This window comes from Indicator indicator, chromosome 20, assembly GCF_027791375.1.
Source record: "Indicator indicator isolate 239-I01 chromosome 20, UM_Iind_1.1, whole genome shotgun sequence".
NCBI classification, from domain to species: domain Eukaryota; kingdom Metazoa; phylum Chordata; class Aves; order Piciformes; family Indicatoridae; genus Indicator; species Indicator indicator.
This window is the reverse complement of record NC_072029.1, coordinates 19,983,174-19,999,438: the sequence shown is the minus strand read 5'-3', so window position 1 is coordinate 19,999,438 and position 16,265 is coordinate 19,983,174. Positions and strand designations below refer to the sequence as shown.

At 45.7% G+C, this 16,265-nt stretch overlaps 1 protein-coding gene across 2 annotated transcripts; it reads left to right on the top strand.

Annotated features, from left to right (window-relative positions):
- The first annotated feature begins 1,123 nt into the window (after positions 1-1,123).
- Positions 1,124-13,677, top strand: PTER (phosphotriesterase related). Of its 2 annotated transcripts, XM_054390116.1 has the most exons (4): positions 1,124-1,555; positions 3,994-4,259; positions 9,646-9,786; positions 12,956-13,677. In XM_054390116.1, the coding sequence occupies exons 1-4, from the start codon at positions 1,124-1,126 to the stop codon at positions 13,164-13,166; spliced, it is 1,050 nt and encodes a 349-aa protein (XP_054246091.1). In that variant the 3' UTR covers positions 13,167-13,677. The 2 variants fall into 2 exon arrangements, with proteins under 2 accessions (XP_054246091.1, XP_054246093.1); XM_054390118.1 differs by lacking the exon at positions 9,646-9,786.
- The last annotated feature ends 2,588 nt before the right edge of the window (positions 13,678-16,265 follow it).

The window sequence follows — 16,265 nt, the reverse complement described above, 5'->3', positions numbered from 1 at the left end:
TGAGAGTTGTATTCATGCACCATACAATTGGTGCTTGTAAAGATTTGTCCAGAGCTTAGTACAGCAGAGCTAAGGTCTTGTTTCAAGGCTGCTATGAAATAATACAAGTTTTGGTTATATCTTAAAGCAGTTCTCGTTTTCTTTATTTCTTAACATGCAGTTTCCAGGAAATACCATTTCTATCTCTCTTTGTGCAGCACCTGGAGCAGAGAAGCCCACAGAGACCTTGCTGCTCTTGTGCCCAGTGCCCTTCAGATGTCAGTTTTTCTGTCATCCTGGTAGATTAACTTGAGCAGTTTAAAAGGAAAATGTCCTCTGAGGGCTCTGCCAGTAACAAACCCATGTTTATGATATTATTCACTAAAAGGGAGACAGAAATGGGAAAGACCTCTCTCTTTAATCAATAATGCATGCTCTAGTTAGTCCTGTCCTCTGGACATGATTAAACATGTATTTTGTTTCATAACTGATGATTTTGGTTGACTAGGCATTAAAACTCTCTGTCCTCAAGCCTTTGCAGCTAGCAGGGGGGAGATTGAACATGAGCTGGCCAGTCAGCTGTGTTTAATGTTAGTCTGGCACAAAAGCCAGAATGACTGCTCCCCTCCAAAGGAAAACACACCCCCAGTCCCAGTGGGGAGGGGTGCAGCTGATCCCACCCTGCAGGGAGTCAGGCCATATCTGCACAGGACAGGTACTGTCACCATGAGCCAGCTGCAGGCAGTTGCCTGCATGCTTATGTCTGTTAGCACTCGTTTGAAATGCTCAGAAATAGCAGTGTTTCACTCACCCTCAGATGAAGAAAAAGGATTCTTGGGGGCAGAGCCATGTACACTGTTAGGTTAAAGTCTGATCTTAGCTGGTCCAATCCATGGTGGTGGTTAGGGGCCACGCTCTACCCTTAGTGCCAGTTGCCAGCAGCACAGGCAGCTAGGGAGCAGAAGTGCTTTGGGGTTCATCTTGACCACTCTGCTGGCACCAGCATTTGAAAACATTCTAGCAAACACATGCAGCAGGTGTGAGAGAAAGGAAGGGTGTCTGTGTGAGAAAGATTTGCTCCTTCTGACATGTTTTTATTTCCTTCTTTATAGACTGAATATTTTTCCCTTTGTGAGGCAGAAGGATGCCTTCCTTGAGAGGAAAAGCACAGACGGTCTTGGGCCCTGTGGAGCCAGATTGCCTTGGCTATACGTTGACCCATGAACACTTGACTATGAACTACAGCAGCTGTTTTTGTCCACCTTCTCCAGGCCACAAAGCTCTGTCTGATGGGCCCATTGAGATGAAGAACTTGTTTTGGATTAAGCAAAACCCCTACAGCCATAAAGAAAACCTTCTATTGTGTCAGGAAACAGATGCTGTGAAGGAGGAGCTGTTGCATTTTAAAGCAGCAGGTGGTGGGACGATTGTGGAGAACACAACCACAGGAATTGCTCGGGATGTGAAGACTTTGAAGAAACTTGCTGAAGAAACTGGAGTCCATATTGTTGCTGGGGCTGGGTTTTATGTGGGTTCCACTCACTCTCCTCAAACACAGGCCATGACAGTGGAGCAGGTAAGCCTTAACCATTGCTTCGGTAAGTCTCTCCTGTGAATTATCCTTGGATGAGTCAAAGTTGGAGAGATGTTCCATCAAAATAGATGAAACCCAAAAGCTCTCACTGTGAAAAGCTTGGGAACAGCATTACTGCTTGTATGGTATATTTGGACCAGCATTTCTTGCACGTGCTGGGGTTATCAGTCAGCATTTCCAATGCTCAAGTTCCATTTTCTCTCAGGGATTTGTTATAATGCAACAGTAAAAGGAAAATGAAGTACTTCATGTGTGGGCATCTGTTACAACACCAGTTACCTTGTTCTTTTTACAGTTCTTGAGGAAGGAGTACATCCCTCCTTCCTCCTCATCACTTTTTCTGGCTAATTGCTAAAAAGCTCACCCATTGTTCTTACACAAAGCATAAATGATTGCAATATTTTGCATGAGAGTTGTAAATCCTTGCTCTGCTCAGGCCGTGTGTTACAGCTCTCTTCTCTGCCATTTGTCCAGACTTTCCAGGGCAGAGTCTACATCAGGTTGTTTGTATAGTGCCTGAGACAGTCATGACTGAGGTCCCCAGATACTCCAATAATAATATATATTCAATCGTCTTTTCTTAAGAAAATGTGATGATGGGGAGAAGAGGGAAGGGACCTCTCCAAGGCAGGAGGCTGTGAATGCTGATGAAGAGAGCTGAGAAAATGGTTTTAAATTGGTCACAGCTTACAAATTATTCAAATTAATTTTAAAAATCAATGATCCAAATTTGAGCAGTGCTGCCAGCTGCCCTGAACCTGATTTGGCCTAAGCTGTATGGAACAGTGCTACCCACTAAATATACTGACATGACTTGAAATTTGTTCCAAAGAGGCGAAGGTTTCCCATCTCTATTTACTGGAGACTCACAGATGTCCTGTGCTCAGCAGGTAATCAATACTTGGTCCAGTACAGAAGACAGTTTCTTAGAAAGGGTTATCCAGTGGTTGATGGTGATAACCAGTAGTTCCTCAGTTGCTAGTGAATTTTCATAGAGTCAAAGAATGATTTAGGTTGGAAGGGACCTTGAAGACCACGTAGCTTCAACCCCACTGCCATGGGCAGGGGCACCTCCCACCAGCCCAGGTTGCTCAAGGCCTCATCCAGCCTGGCCTTGAACACCTCCAGGGAGGAGGCATCCATGACCTCCCTGGGCAACCTGTTCCAGTGTCTCGCCATCCTCACTGGAAAGAATTTCTTCCTAATCTCCAGTCTCAACCTGTCCTCCTCAAGCTTCGGTCCATTCCCTCTCATTCCCAGCCCTTGTCGAAAGTCCCTCCCCAGCTCTCCTGTAGCCCCTTCAGGTACTGGAAGGCTGCTCTGAGGTCTCCCTGGGATTTGACATGCTGATGTGCTTTCTGAGTAGACAAAGAAAATTCAAATGTTTTGAGAGATGTTTTTCAGAAGAGGAGTTAAACCTGCATCTGGTTGTCTGCAGCAGCAGACTGGTTACATGTGAAGCAGAAGGGCTGTGATCATAGCACAAAGTTTTGGGCAGAAGCCTGCCCTAAGCTGCCACAGCTCCGACTGACTTCTGTGTGTGGCTTGAGGATTTACCAATGTGTTGAGAAGACAAGGTGTGGAGGAGAGATAATTTACAGATTTATTAGCAAATTGGTTTGGGATTTTTGGTTTCCTGGATTTGCTTCAAAACCTTCCTTCTTCCTTTGCTCAACTGATTCTTCCTTAAAACCATCTAGGTCCAAAGAATTAGAAGGTTGTCATCAGTGCTGTTTTGTGCTGTCACTTCTGAGTGTGTGATGTAAGACACATTGGCCTCTTCTGGAAAAGAGAAAAGAAAGCTTTTCTAGCAAACTGCTTTTATTAGGGCATTCTGATGTCTGTTTTTCCAATAAGTATTTTAAAAGCAAGCTAATTTTGACCCTGTACATTTGTCAGCTGAGCATTGCTTCCTGTAGTCCTGAAGTCAGCAGAGATCCTGTGGTTTTATGATGGCATTCCCATGAGCAGGCTTTGCCAGGGTTTGCCCCTTCTCTGCCTAAATGACATGAATTATTTATTTTCCAATCCCTTGTTTTGCAGGAAATTACACTGAACTGTTTCTAGAGCCAGTTCAGGAGCGTGAGGCACAGGTTCTGCAGTAAACAATAAATAGTCTCAGTGTAAATCGGTGTTCAGAGTATCTGCAGAGCAGCTTCCCTGGCAAACCTTGGGCAGCTGTGTGAGCAGACACTGCTACACTGATTGGCTTCAGTGTTTATTTTGGTCTTTGGTGGATGGCCAGCATAACATTATTTGACAGAAACCAGATTTGAGCTAGTGTTTTCACACACCCAACTGTTTAATTAAGTGCAGGAAGCCATTGGGAGCGTACCTGCCACAGTGTCCATAAGCCAAATCTGATGCTGCCCAACACCAACGGTATTCATAAACCAAAATCTCCTTTTGCTGTTCTGCAGCTGACAGGCATCATTGTTGATGAGATCCTCAGTGGAGCAGATGGGACGGACATCAAGTGTGGTGTGGTGGGGGAAATAGGCTGCTCCTGGCCTTTGACCGAGAGCGAGCGCAGGGTGCTGCAGGCCGCGGCACAGGCGCAGGTGCAGCTGGGCTGTCCGGTTATCATCCATCCCGGCAGGAGCAGCCAGGCACCCTGCCACATCATCCGCCTGCTGCAGGAGGCTGGGGCCAAGGCTGCAAAGACAGTCATGTCTCACCTTGACAGGTAAGCAGACTGCTCTGCTGGCCTTCTGAGAGTGCTGCCACAGCACACTGGGCTTTGGGGAGTTACTCTGCACACAGCCAGGGCTCTCTTGGGCACTGAGATCACAGCGTAAGAATTCTCTGCAAGGTTACTGACTTAAAAATAACTGCTTAAGCAGAGCCAGGATCAGCTCTGGGATCCACCTGCACAAAGAAGTGCTGGCATTTTAAATGCTCTCTTTGAAGGGTTGGCAGTAAGAGTAGTAATAACCATAGCTGTAATTTAATAAAAAAATGGGAATTCCATTAATCCCTATCCCTGTGTTTTGATTGAGGTTAAATTAATGAGGCAGGAATTATAAAAACATAGTTATCTTTATTTTCCCAAAATTATGTACAAAACGAATTACATTTATTTACAGGTTCTATTTGGTCACAAATTCTACAAGGATGCTTATGGGCAACAAGTCAGACAATTCAGAAAGTGGAAAAGGCTAAGCCACAAAATAGCTTACCCCACTTACAACATCAGAGGCAAGCCAGGACCCTAGGGAAAGCCAAGAACGCCGGTTTGACTGACGAGCAAGGAGCAGGAATTTGGAGATGGTCCCTAGGTCTCTTCAGTGGCAGGCTCCAGAACTGCAAGTTTATAATCCCCTTTGTGGATAACGCGGCACAAATCCAAAGGAAAAGGGACCACCAGCATCAAAGCGTCCTTAGACACGGCTGCCACGAGGCAAAACTCGTGCAGTAGAACTGTCTGAGCAGTGCAAAAAGAGGCCGCACTGCTGGCCTATTCCAGCCAACAGCCGCAGTTTTACGGCAGGCAGGGTCACTCCAGCACGGGGCAGGTAGCAGGACCCCGGCGCAGAGAGCAGGACCCCAGGGCAGGCAGGTCCGGGGAGAAGCCAGGTCCGAGTGTTGATTTCTCCAATTTCACCACGAATCCAGAGCGAGAGCAGAGCGAGCCCAAAACGAGCGCCAAAATGAGAGCACAGACCACTTCCTGGTCACTCTGTAAGATTTTCCCAGACACTGTGTCCAGTGCCAATATACACTGGGGGCAAAGAACCCAGCCAGTCACAGTTCCAAATCCCGGTGCAGGCTTCTCCCACAGGTGAGGGACCTCATCTCCCGGCGGGAAGAATGGAGCCTTCTTACCGGTTCCCCCAGCCCCCAGCGGGAGGGGAAGGCAATTGCATGCCTTTGTTTTCCCCCCTTCAAACCTCCGCTGATGGAAGTGGGGGAAGGAGGGTTTGGAGCACCCTGTAACACCCTGCGCTAATCCCTGCACTTACTAAGCACTGAACATTGAGCAGCTCTCACCAGATTGGGTGGGAAGCTGCTAGGCTTCCAGCATTTTGGAATACTGGGCCACTGCTCTGAAGAGGTTTAGTAAACCTCACAGAAGCTAACGGAGAACTCATTGCTTTGTCTGGATTCTGGGTCTGAGCAGAAGGCACATTTTTCATGTTCATAGAACCATAGACTGGTTTCAGCTGGAAGGGACCTTAAGGATCATCCAGTTCCAACCCTCTGCCATTGCCAGGGACACCTCCCACCAGCCCAGGTTGCCCAGGGACATCCACAACCTCCCTGGGCAACCTGTTCCAGAGTCTCACCACTATCACTCTAAAGAATTTCTTCCTAATCTCCAGTCTAAATCTGCCCTCCTCAAGCTTTGGTCCATTCCCTCTCATCCTGTCACTCCCAGCCCTTGTCAAAAGGCCCTCCCCAGCTCTCCTGTAGCCCCTTCAGGTACTGGAAGGCTGCTCTGAGGTCTCCCTGGGATTTGACATGCTGATGTGCTTTCTGAGTAGACAAAGAAAATTCAAATGTTTTGAGAGATGTTTTTCAGAAGAGGAGTTAAACCTGCATCTGGTTGTCTGCAGCAGCAGACTGGTTACATGTGAAGCAGAAAGGCTGTGATCATAGTACAAAGTTTTGGGCAGAAGCCTGCCCTAAGCTGCCACAGCTTCGACTGACTTCTGTGTGTGGCTTGAGGATTTACCAGTACAGCTCTCCTATAGCCCCCTTAAGGTACTGGAAGGCTGGTTTCAGGTCTCCCCAGAGCCTTCTCTTCTCCAGGCTGAACTATCTCAGCCCGTCCCCAAAGGGGAGGTTCTCCAGCGTCTGATCATCTCCATGGCCTCCTCTGGACCCTTTCCCTTCATCCTGACATCCACCCCTCAGCTATTGATAGACATTGATTAGATCCCCTCTCATCCTTCTCCTCCCCAGACTAAACAGCCCCAGGGCTCTCAGTCTCTCTTCACAGCAGAGATGTTCCAGTCCTTTCGTTATCCTCGTGGCTCTCTGTTGGACTTTCTCCAGCAGGTCTCTCTCTCTCTTTTGAATTGGGGAGCCCCAAACTGGATACAGTATTGCAGGAGTGGTCTCAGCAGGGAATAGGCAGGAGAGAACTTCCCCAGACCTGCTGGACATGCCTCTCGTTGCACCCCAGGATGTTGTTAGCCCTCTTAGCCACTGGTGCCCTGCTCTGTTGGTCTGAGATCAGATATAAGAAATATTGCTTAAAAAGAAAATTAATTGGATTTTGGAATTAATTGGGGTTTGGATAGTTCTTATCAAAGATCAGAGAGGTGACTTTTACTTTCCTTGAGAGCAAACATCAGAAGCCCCACATCAGACCTGGAGAGGAATTGGGGTGCTTCCCTCTCTCCAATTTAGAAACAGCCTCTCTTCCAAACCAGTTTTGTGTGACTTTGTGTTGCTGGAAAGTGTCCAAGCATTGATGAGTTGAGCCTGTGTGTGGTCAGATGATTCTCAGCAGCTGCACTGCTTGCCCTCAGTGTGAGTGTAATGCAGGCAGGAGCCCTGTGCTCCAGATCTCTAACCCCACAGGCTCCAGGAGCTGGCTCATGATGCTCCAGGTGCTGTGCAGTCACACACAGCTCAGTGTGGTACTTGGGGGTGGTAGGAGCACAAAATTGAGAGCCATGACATTTTATTTGTGTTTGATTGCATGTCAATGACAGGGCCTTCCCTTGTCTAGCTGCCTGCAGTGTGTCCTATCTCCAGCTGTGTTTTTATCTCCTTTTTAAAGAAAAATGCATTACTTACATCTTTTTATGGAAGAGCACTGAGCAAGCTGCAGGTGTCAGTGCTCACACAGACATTTTGATACAACATAAACATCCAGTTCTGGGGGGTTTGCCTTTACACTCTGTTGTAAATTGTTGAATTCAGTGATTTTTTTGGTGGAAGATAAGCAGTATAAGAAAACAGGCAAGGCAGAGGTGCAGTGTCACTAACAGCTGCTGGATGCACAATATGACATTTCCTTGTACTCCTGCTATCATTACTTTCACACATTCAGTTGGCACTTGCTGTTCCATAGACTCTAAACTACTGTGAAGTTTGGCTTTGCAATGTGCACTTAACATTTTCAGTCTCCTCTGGTGAGAAGAATCCACATGGGAGCATCCCAGTCCTTTAAATGTGAGAGGAATTTGTGCATAGCTCCATATTTCATGTCTGCTGTTGACAGACAGAATCCAGGTGGATTTGCAATGAGAAGATAAAACTGAAAAGCTGGTTCCCATGTTGGGCTGTGTGGCACCTTAGAACAGAGGGATGCAAGTGTCCACAGTAAAGCTGAAGTGTAGGTAAGGGCTGGGGAGCAAAAGGTGTTGACCATTGGCTTTGACCATTTATTAGGGGTTAAGAGTATAAAGGCATCTTGGTGATCAACACTCATCCCCTCAAGTGGCTTTGGTTAGAAGGCTCGTAGCAACCACTAGGAATGCCTGCTTGCTGGTGGCTTGGTGGGTATCCCTGCCCTGATTTATGGATGAGATCCAAGCAACAGGATTCTCCCTGTGTGCCATCTCCTTTTCCTTGGGTGCAGGGAGGGCTGCTCAGGAACACAGGTACCCAAGCAGCACAGAGCTGGGCAGTGTTTTACAAGGGGACCCAGTGCTGGTGAAACTGGTCTCTCCTGATCTTCACTGGGGTGGCACAACACTGACACTGCTCTTGAAAAGAAATTGTTGTATGGTTTTGAAAGAGATCCTCCTGCACAGGACTCCTGGCTACTGCCTGCCCATGAACTGAGCAGGGCTGGATCTCAAAGAACCCCTTCTCTTGCTCTGCACCTCGAAAACTCATTTGGTGATAAATGTTCAATCTCTGCAAACCTTAACATTTATTTTAAAGTAACATTTTGTATTAATTACAGTTGGCAAGTCTTAGCCTCCTGCTGATGGCAGGCTTGTATGAACAAGGGGTTTCTCTCTCTCAACCCATCTGTTCCTCCTATCGTGTCCCGTTAAGTCATAACATTGAAATGGTGCCATCAGTCATTTCCATAGCAACAGACTGTGATGTCATTGTGTAGGGTAAAATTACTCTGTGACATCAGTATCTGCAATAAAAAAGAAGTGAAACTACAGCCATTTTGGTTAACTCTGCTGTTCTGATGGAAACTTGTTTTTTTCTCAGATAAAAATGCGTTGTGGTTATAAAGATGAGAGCATGTGAGTGTTTTTCTTGTCCTTTGCCCAGCTCATACTCTTAGCAAAAAAACATTTCAAAAGGAAAAAAGACTCCAGAGGGCTGATGTTTCAGCTGCCATTCTTTTCCAGATGAATGAGGGGGTTTAGCAGCTTTGCTCCTTTGCTTTGCACACCTGCTACAAAGCCCATGACCCAGGGACTCTCTTTGCACACCTGCAAAGCCTGTGACCCAGGGACTCCCTTTGCACACCTACAAAGCCTGTGACTCCCTTGGCACACCTGCAAAGCCCATGACTCAGGTTGTCCCAGTGCCGTTCTGGCTATTGGTTGGTGCTGTGGCAAGGTTCCAGCACAAGCAATGATCTATTGCCCTTCTAACGACAATCCAGAAAGATCCTTGTACAAAATGGAGACTAAAGACCAAGTTGTGTCTTGCTGCTGTGTGATGGATGAAACAAGCCCTGGGTGTAGCTGTCTTCTGGAACTCTTTTGCAAGAGTAAATCTGTCTTGTATGAGTAATCCATTGTATTGCTTTTGAATGTCACTATGAATTAACCTCCTCCTTAAATGTCCTTCCTTGTTAAGCTGTCTGTGGAGAAGCTTAGTGATACCACAGGTAAGGAACTTTCCTATTCCTGTTTCCAGATTATCTTTCTTTTTTTTTTTTTTCATTCTTTCACGGGGGAAGAGTTAGTTTGGGGTTTTTCAGTGCATGAAGTCCCAGGTGAATGTCACAAAGACAGTGCTGTGTATCAGTTCAGGCTGCATGTGTCAGCCAGGAGTCTTCTGTCAAAGAAGGGTGAATTAAACCTTAGATGACTGGGTCTCTTCCTTGCAAGCAGGAAGTTGAACAACAGCTATCCTTGTACCAGGGGATTTTTTTTTTCTTCTTGTTACAACGCTAACTTTGTGTGCCCTATGTTCTGCAGGACTATCTTTGATACAGAGGAGCTTCTGGAATTTGCTCAGCTTGGCTGCTATTTAGAGTATGACCTGTTTGGCACTGAGTTCCTGCATTACCAGTTCCACCCTGCCATCGACATGCCAAGCGACAGCCAGAGAATCGCCAGGTACTGCTATCTGGCACCTGGGGACCTGCCACCATATCTTAGTGGGGCTTGTTTGAAGGGCATCACACAGCTTGCTCTGCAAAGCTGACTTGTTTCCTTCTAAGACAATGACTTTTCCTTTTTTCTGCATCTGTAGAGCAGCAGCTATAACCTTCTGTCTGCAAGGAGGCTGTGGAATCATTTTGTAGAGGGTTACTTGAGCAGAAGATCGAGGCCTCTTTGTTCTCCATCCTAATTCCAGGCTTATCCAATTGAAGTTGATGGTTTACTGCATTTATATAGGCTGTAAGAAAGAAAAGATGCTGGGTTTGTGTTTGTAGTGTTGGAAACCTAAATATTGTGTAAGCCTCCTCACAAATGTGCTAACCAAGCAAAACTCATTGGTTGCCTTGGGTCAATTTGATCCCCTACCTCTGTCCTCTTTTTTCCTTCCAATCACTTTATCACCTCTCCTTTCTATCTTCTTCTGCCCTTTCTCTCTGAGAGGATGAAATTCCTGTCTCCTCAGAACTCCTCACCTTCACAGTGTGAAAATCCTGGCTCTGTTGGCAGATTACCTCTGCCCTGCTTCTCCTCAGCCACACAGCCTGGGCTCAATGCTGGTGGTGCTCTGCACTGTGCTGACAAAAGGTATTGCCTTCCTCACAGAAACTGGGGCTGGTAGGAGCAGCTGGGGATGGACTCCGTCCACCCTGTGTGTATTTTATCCACTGTGCTATTTATCCACGTTGTTCAGGTGCAGGTTCCAGAGTGGTTCCTGCCTGTGTCTTTTTAGCTCCCAGAGTCACAAACAGTTCTTCTGTTCCTCTTGATCGGAAGGATTTTATGATTCGTGATCACTAATGAAGTAACTTTCTAGCTTTCTCTTCCTCCCTCACTGTCAGGTTCACCTCAAAACACCTCTCCTCTTTTCAGTCTGTTCTCTCCTACAGAAGGTACCATGGTCTACTCCCTGCCCAACCTTCGCTGCTGCTTTTCACACCAGAAATCATTCCTCTCTCTCAACAGGGCACTCAGTTTTGCACTCACTATTTTAAACTGTTGCAATGAATCCACAGTTTTCACATTTAGAATGGGTAAAGCTGCTGCCCTCCCCTCTGCTGTGCCTCAGAAGGGCCAGGAGGAATATCTGCAGGGGTACAGACCATGCCTTGGCTCACAGGTGCTTGCTCAGCCAAGGCCGAGTGTTCATTCCATTCCATGAGCTTTGCTCAGCCACTAGTGTGCCTCCTTAGCCTCCCTGCAGCTGACTGTTCCTTTGGGCTGGCTGTTTTAGGAAGAAATTATAAAAAGCTTGTCTTCCCCCTACATGGTGTGAATTGAGTCAGAAGTGCCATGGACTGGATTGTGTTGCGGTTTTGATGCACCCACACTGGGCACAGAATGGCAGCAGCAATCTCTTTAGGCTTGTTTCTGTTGTTAGGTGGCACCAGAGAGGTGAGAACCAAACTCAGCTTTAAATATGGTGATGAACAAACTAAATGGAAAATACATGTTCAGATCTGCTCTGTCCACCATGTAAACTTGCCCTAGCTGCACAAACACAGCTTAGCCCCAGGTGTGTACTTAAGGCATTTCTGCAGCAATCTTCTGCCAATGCAAGTGAAAAAATGAACTTTTTTCAGGGGCAGTTTGAGTCAGAAGCAAGAACTTAGCTTACAGAAATGAGCAAATGTAGCAAGGAGTATGGACTGTAAACGTCTTCCCAACCCATGGAATTAGTGGAAATAGGAAAAGAGATGAGTCTCAAATGTCTGGTCAGCAGAGAACTCAGCCCCTCCAGTGTTCCTGCCCTCACTCTCTCCTTAGCTTGTGGTCTCCCTGTGTTTCAGGATGGCAAAGCTGCTTGTGGTGTAAGGCTGCAGTGTACAGAGTGCTGGGCTCTGTGTGGCACTGGCTGTGGTGGGGGATTTGAAAGAAGCTCATATTTTACCAAGTTCTGTCTTGCTTGCCTTCTTCCTGCTGCCCATATGGATTTGATCCTGCTGCCAGTAGGTATGGTTACTGCCTTCCTGCTGATGAAAGCACAGTCAGGAGGGTAAGAATTAGACATGCACAGTGCTGGCAGATGATGGAATTAGGTGGCTTCACGAGCACTTTCCAGGATTGGTCTGTCTCTGTCACTGTAATGCTGCAGTCTCCTGCCAGTCTGAACTGGAGCTTAGTGGGAGACTTTGCAGTCATTAGTGCAGCAGATCAGACACCCACCAGATAAACTCTGAACAGTGAGCTGAGCAAGGGATTGGGGTGAGCAGGGAAGTGTGGAACAGCAGGATTTGTAGGAGCTGGCTGGCTGCAAGGGAGTAGAAGCATTGCTGTTTTTTCCAAGCTGACTTCTTGTTGTTTGCCAAGGCTGTTAGCTGGGCTGCCCCATTCACTCCTCTGATTTCCTGGCATGTGCTAGCACTGTGCAATGCCTGTCCTGATTATCATCTTCTTTAACTAACGTCTTTGAAGTGGGGTTGGATGAGAACTGTCTATATGGAGTATGATGATGACAATTGCCAATTTTTATTAACCTGGTTTGCTTACAGAGAATTAACTAAAGATGTGGGAGTACTGCAACAGGTTGCCCAGGGAGGTGGTTGAGGACCTTTGGAAATACTCAAGATGAGGCTGGACAGGGCTCTGGGCAACTGGCTGTAGTAGAGGATGTCTCTGCTGACTGCAGGGGGGTTGGACTGGATGACTTTGGAGGTCCCTTCCAACCCAGACCATTGAGTGATTATTTGTATAATTGAGCCAGTCACGCACAGAGCCTGGGGACGAGCACATGTGATGGGACCAGCTCGGTGACAGCAGCAAGAACCAGGCTGCTGACACAGGGCTCGTGTAGGGAGCTGTGACTCACTCGTGTAGATACGACCTGTGAGCCATGCTTGGTGACACTTGCACTCCTGTGGATTGAATGGGACTGGGAATGCAGTTTTCCTGCTGCACTCTGAGGTGTGTGAGGGCATGTTTGAGAGGAGGATTCTTTTCATTCAATAACAGACATGGTTTAGTTTCAGTTAAATATAAGGAATGCCTTCTGAATAACTGCAAATAAGTCTCCTCAGGTGTGGTGCAGCCCTGCAGTACAGCAGTGTGTAAAATGCCAATCCTGCTCCGTCTCTGTGCTGTTGCAGTGAGGACCTTTCACTGACAGGTTTGCTTTTGGCCTCTGCAGGATTCGTATGCTGATCGATGAAGGCTACGAAGACAGAATTCTGATGGCTCACGACGTGCACACCAAGCATAGGCTGATGAAATATGGAGGTCATGGATATTCACATATCCTTAAAAATATAGTTCCTAAAATGCTCATCAGAGGCATATCCCAAGATAAAATTGACAAAATCCTCCTAGCAAATCCAAAGAGGTGGCTGACTTTTGAGTAGGAATAAGGAATAGGGAAGCTTGGTAAAATCCAGCTCTGCCTCAGGAGAGCAACCATCCCAAAACCTGCTGCTTTCCAGGGAAACTAGAAGTTGGTCATTATATGTGGACAAACTGATTAGGACTTCTCTTTTTGATTAGAACAACAAAATTGGGTATTCTAGCTGCATTTTCTCCCATCTACAAATCTGCTCATGAATGATTTACCAGAGTTGAGCCTGCCTGCAAGATCTTTGAGATTTAAAAATAATTGTTTCTAGAAAGTAATCTGAATACAGTTACTAAATATGAACCCAAAGCATTTCTGAAGATGCATCACCTGCGTCTTTGAAGGAAATTAGGGTTTGCAGTTACATTCCCATTCTCCAGGAGATGATTTTAATCTTTGTAATAGTGACAATCTTCATAATTTTTAAATAATGCTTGATAAAAGGTCTGGGACTTTTACATAGCTTCCATAGACAACTAAAGGTGAAAGGAATCTCAAAGAATTTTAAGAGGGTATTTTTTCTAGTTTGGCAATTTAATTGTTTTTAACTGAAAGTGTAAGAATTGCATGGGTCAATTTACTTTTGAATAAAGCAATGTTCTGACCTCTTCAGATTATTCCAGGTGTCGTTTTTAAATCCCATTCATTTCCTGTCCTGAGAAATCCCATGCAGACGAGCCTCATTTGCAAGGATGCACCACCAAAAGTCAACATATATTACATAATACAGTTTTAATGAGTTGTAATAGTTATAACAAAGGCTGTGAGAGAAGTCTTTACAAATCAGTATATCAAGATATGATGAAAAAAAGAAGAAATGTTTGCCTTAGATGTGTTTTCAACGTAGAGTGTGTGCACAGCTCCTGTCTAACTTCAACTAGGGCAGGCAATCTATCCAAAAAAGGGTCTGCAGTGGCACCCTGATTTCAAAGGCTTCTTCAAATTTGACCATATACCTCTGGCAACATTGAGCTTTTCCAGTGAATACCTTTGTCTGTATGCACTGGTAGCCGTAAATGAGCTCTAGCTGGATGATACTACACAGAGAGGCTCTAGAGCTACACTGCCGTTGATGAGTGCAGCCGCCAGTCAAAGCAGCAGTGCAGTGAACAGACACCAAGGCAGTTACACATCTGTCATTAAAATACAGACCTAGTAGGAAAAAAAAAAAAAACAACCCAAAACAGTAGTGCTCACTAAAATGGCAGATATGGGCTGGCACTTTGTCAGCAAGTAAAAGCAGCAATGGGAAGAGGGAGGTGCTCTGTTCAAGAAAAGCTTCACTCAAACACAGGATTGCTGGAGAGACTGGCAAAACCTTCCTCGGACTGCACTGAGCTGTTTGTCACAGTGGCAACACTTCTGACGTGTTAGTGCAGACAACTCTGAGATCTCAGTGTATTAGACAAAGTTGCTTGTGGCAAAGTGCACGGAACAGAAATGCCAGGGGCAGCCTCTCACTCCTCAGCAAGGTACAGATGTTGCCTTGGTTTGGCAAAGATGCTGACAATAAAGAACATAACCAACTCTACTAAGGAGCCAATTAGCCTGCTGAAATGCCATCTTAGAATTAAATCTCCAAGTTTTAACCTGAGAGAAACAGCCAGTCCCCCAAAACAAAACAAACCAACCTACTTTCTGAAGAAAAATACTCTGTGGACCTTACTGGGATGAGTGATTTTAAAGCATTTTTATAGCTATGTACCTTATAGTACGTGTGCCTAGTTTAATTCTCTGAGCCATTCATCCTCTATCTGGATTAAACTCCTTAGAGCCTTTATATATCTCTATCTCTATCTATATATGAATGAGAAAAATAGGTTTCATACACACTTTTTTTTTTTTTTGCAGGTAAATATCTGCTTCTTCCTTTGCATATGTGTTCTCTTTTTTGGTAATGTGCTTGTCTGTGTCCATCTCATAGGCAGTCTTCCTGCAACCTGGGAACTGTCTGCCATTGAGAATGTCCCTGTGACATCTTCTCCTGTGTCAGACCTCCCACTCTTTCTCCATGGGAATGATCCCTCTGACTCCAGTGAGGCAAGAAACCTAAGACAGAGAAGAGTTTGACCCATTCTATTCCTGTGGAATTCCAGCTGAACTTGTGCAGTATGTTAAGTCATAACTAGTTCGTTAAAAAGAGTACCCAAGTACAGACCGAGTGCTAATGAAGACTAATTGCTGCAAAGAAAACACTACCTTAGTCTGAGGAAGCCAGGCTTGCTAAATATTTACACGGCTAACCCTCAGGCCTGGCCCTGGAATCGTTGCCTAAATAGATATTTACATCTTTACAAACTAAAAGCCAAATCCTTTTCCCACTAAGCTCAGTGGGAGTTCTGCCATCAGCTCTGGTGGAATGGGGGATTTGGTCCAATAACAGAGTTTGTCAACACAGATTTTTTTTTAGGGGTGAAATAAAAGTGCTTCTGCTGTCCTCCCTTTTCATTTAGAACACAGCTAAGGGGAGACAATGTCAACAACTCCACTGGATTGATTTTCACGTCAAAAGCCTAACGTAAACCTACAAAGCAGGAATATTGAGTTAAGGCTTGAAACTGATTAGTTTCTAGTTTTAAGTGGAAGGGTAAGGAAAGTACAAGGCAAACAATTCCTTTGGAGAGAGAAAGTGTATTTTGATTACCTCTTCCTTTTATTGTAAAATCATTCCTCACCACACTATGAGTGGACTCCAAGCATCATTGTTAGCAAGTAAGTCACAAGAACCAAAGCTGAAGTATGGATAAAGCAGCAAGATCATAACACAGCAAAGTCTCAAATACACTGAAGAGAGAACGCAGGTCCTGGGGCGGAATGCTCCGGTCAGAACTCACTCACATGGGACTTCATTCACATGGACACAGGATGAGGAGCATTTGCTTTGGCGGTAGTGGATCACACATCTGTGTAACTTGGGCTTTTGTAACGTAAGGTTTCTCTGTGCTGTACAGATGTGAACCAGGAAGCATTCGACTTTATTCTCCCCACTGCTGAGGTGTTGGGTGGTGGCGCTCTGCTGGGGTGCTTTTCTCACTGACTTTCGCCACACAAATCCATTGCTTAAAGAAGCAGCTTCATTTTTGGCCTGGTTTGGGGTCTTTTGTATTGGTTA

Excerpts from the sequence above, each read along its gene's own strand:
- PTER (XM_054390116.1), top strand. The coding sequence starts at position 1,124 with ATGCCTTCCTTGAGAGGAAAAGCACAGACGGTCTTGGGCCCTGTGGAG. Across the intron at positions 1,556-3,993 it reads AGGCCATGACAGTGGAGCAG|CTGACAGGCATCATTGTTGA; the intron begins GTAAGCCTTAAC and ends GCTGTTCTGCAG. Across the intron at positions 9,787-12,955 it reads GACAGCCAGAGAATCGCCAG|GATTCGTATGCTGATCGATG; the intron begins GTACTGCTATCT and ends TGGCCTCTGCAG.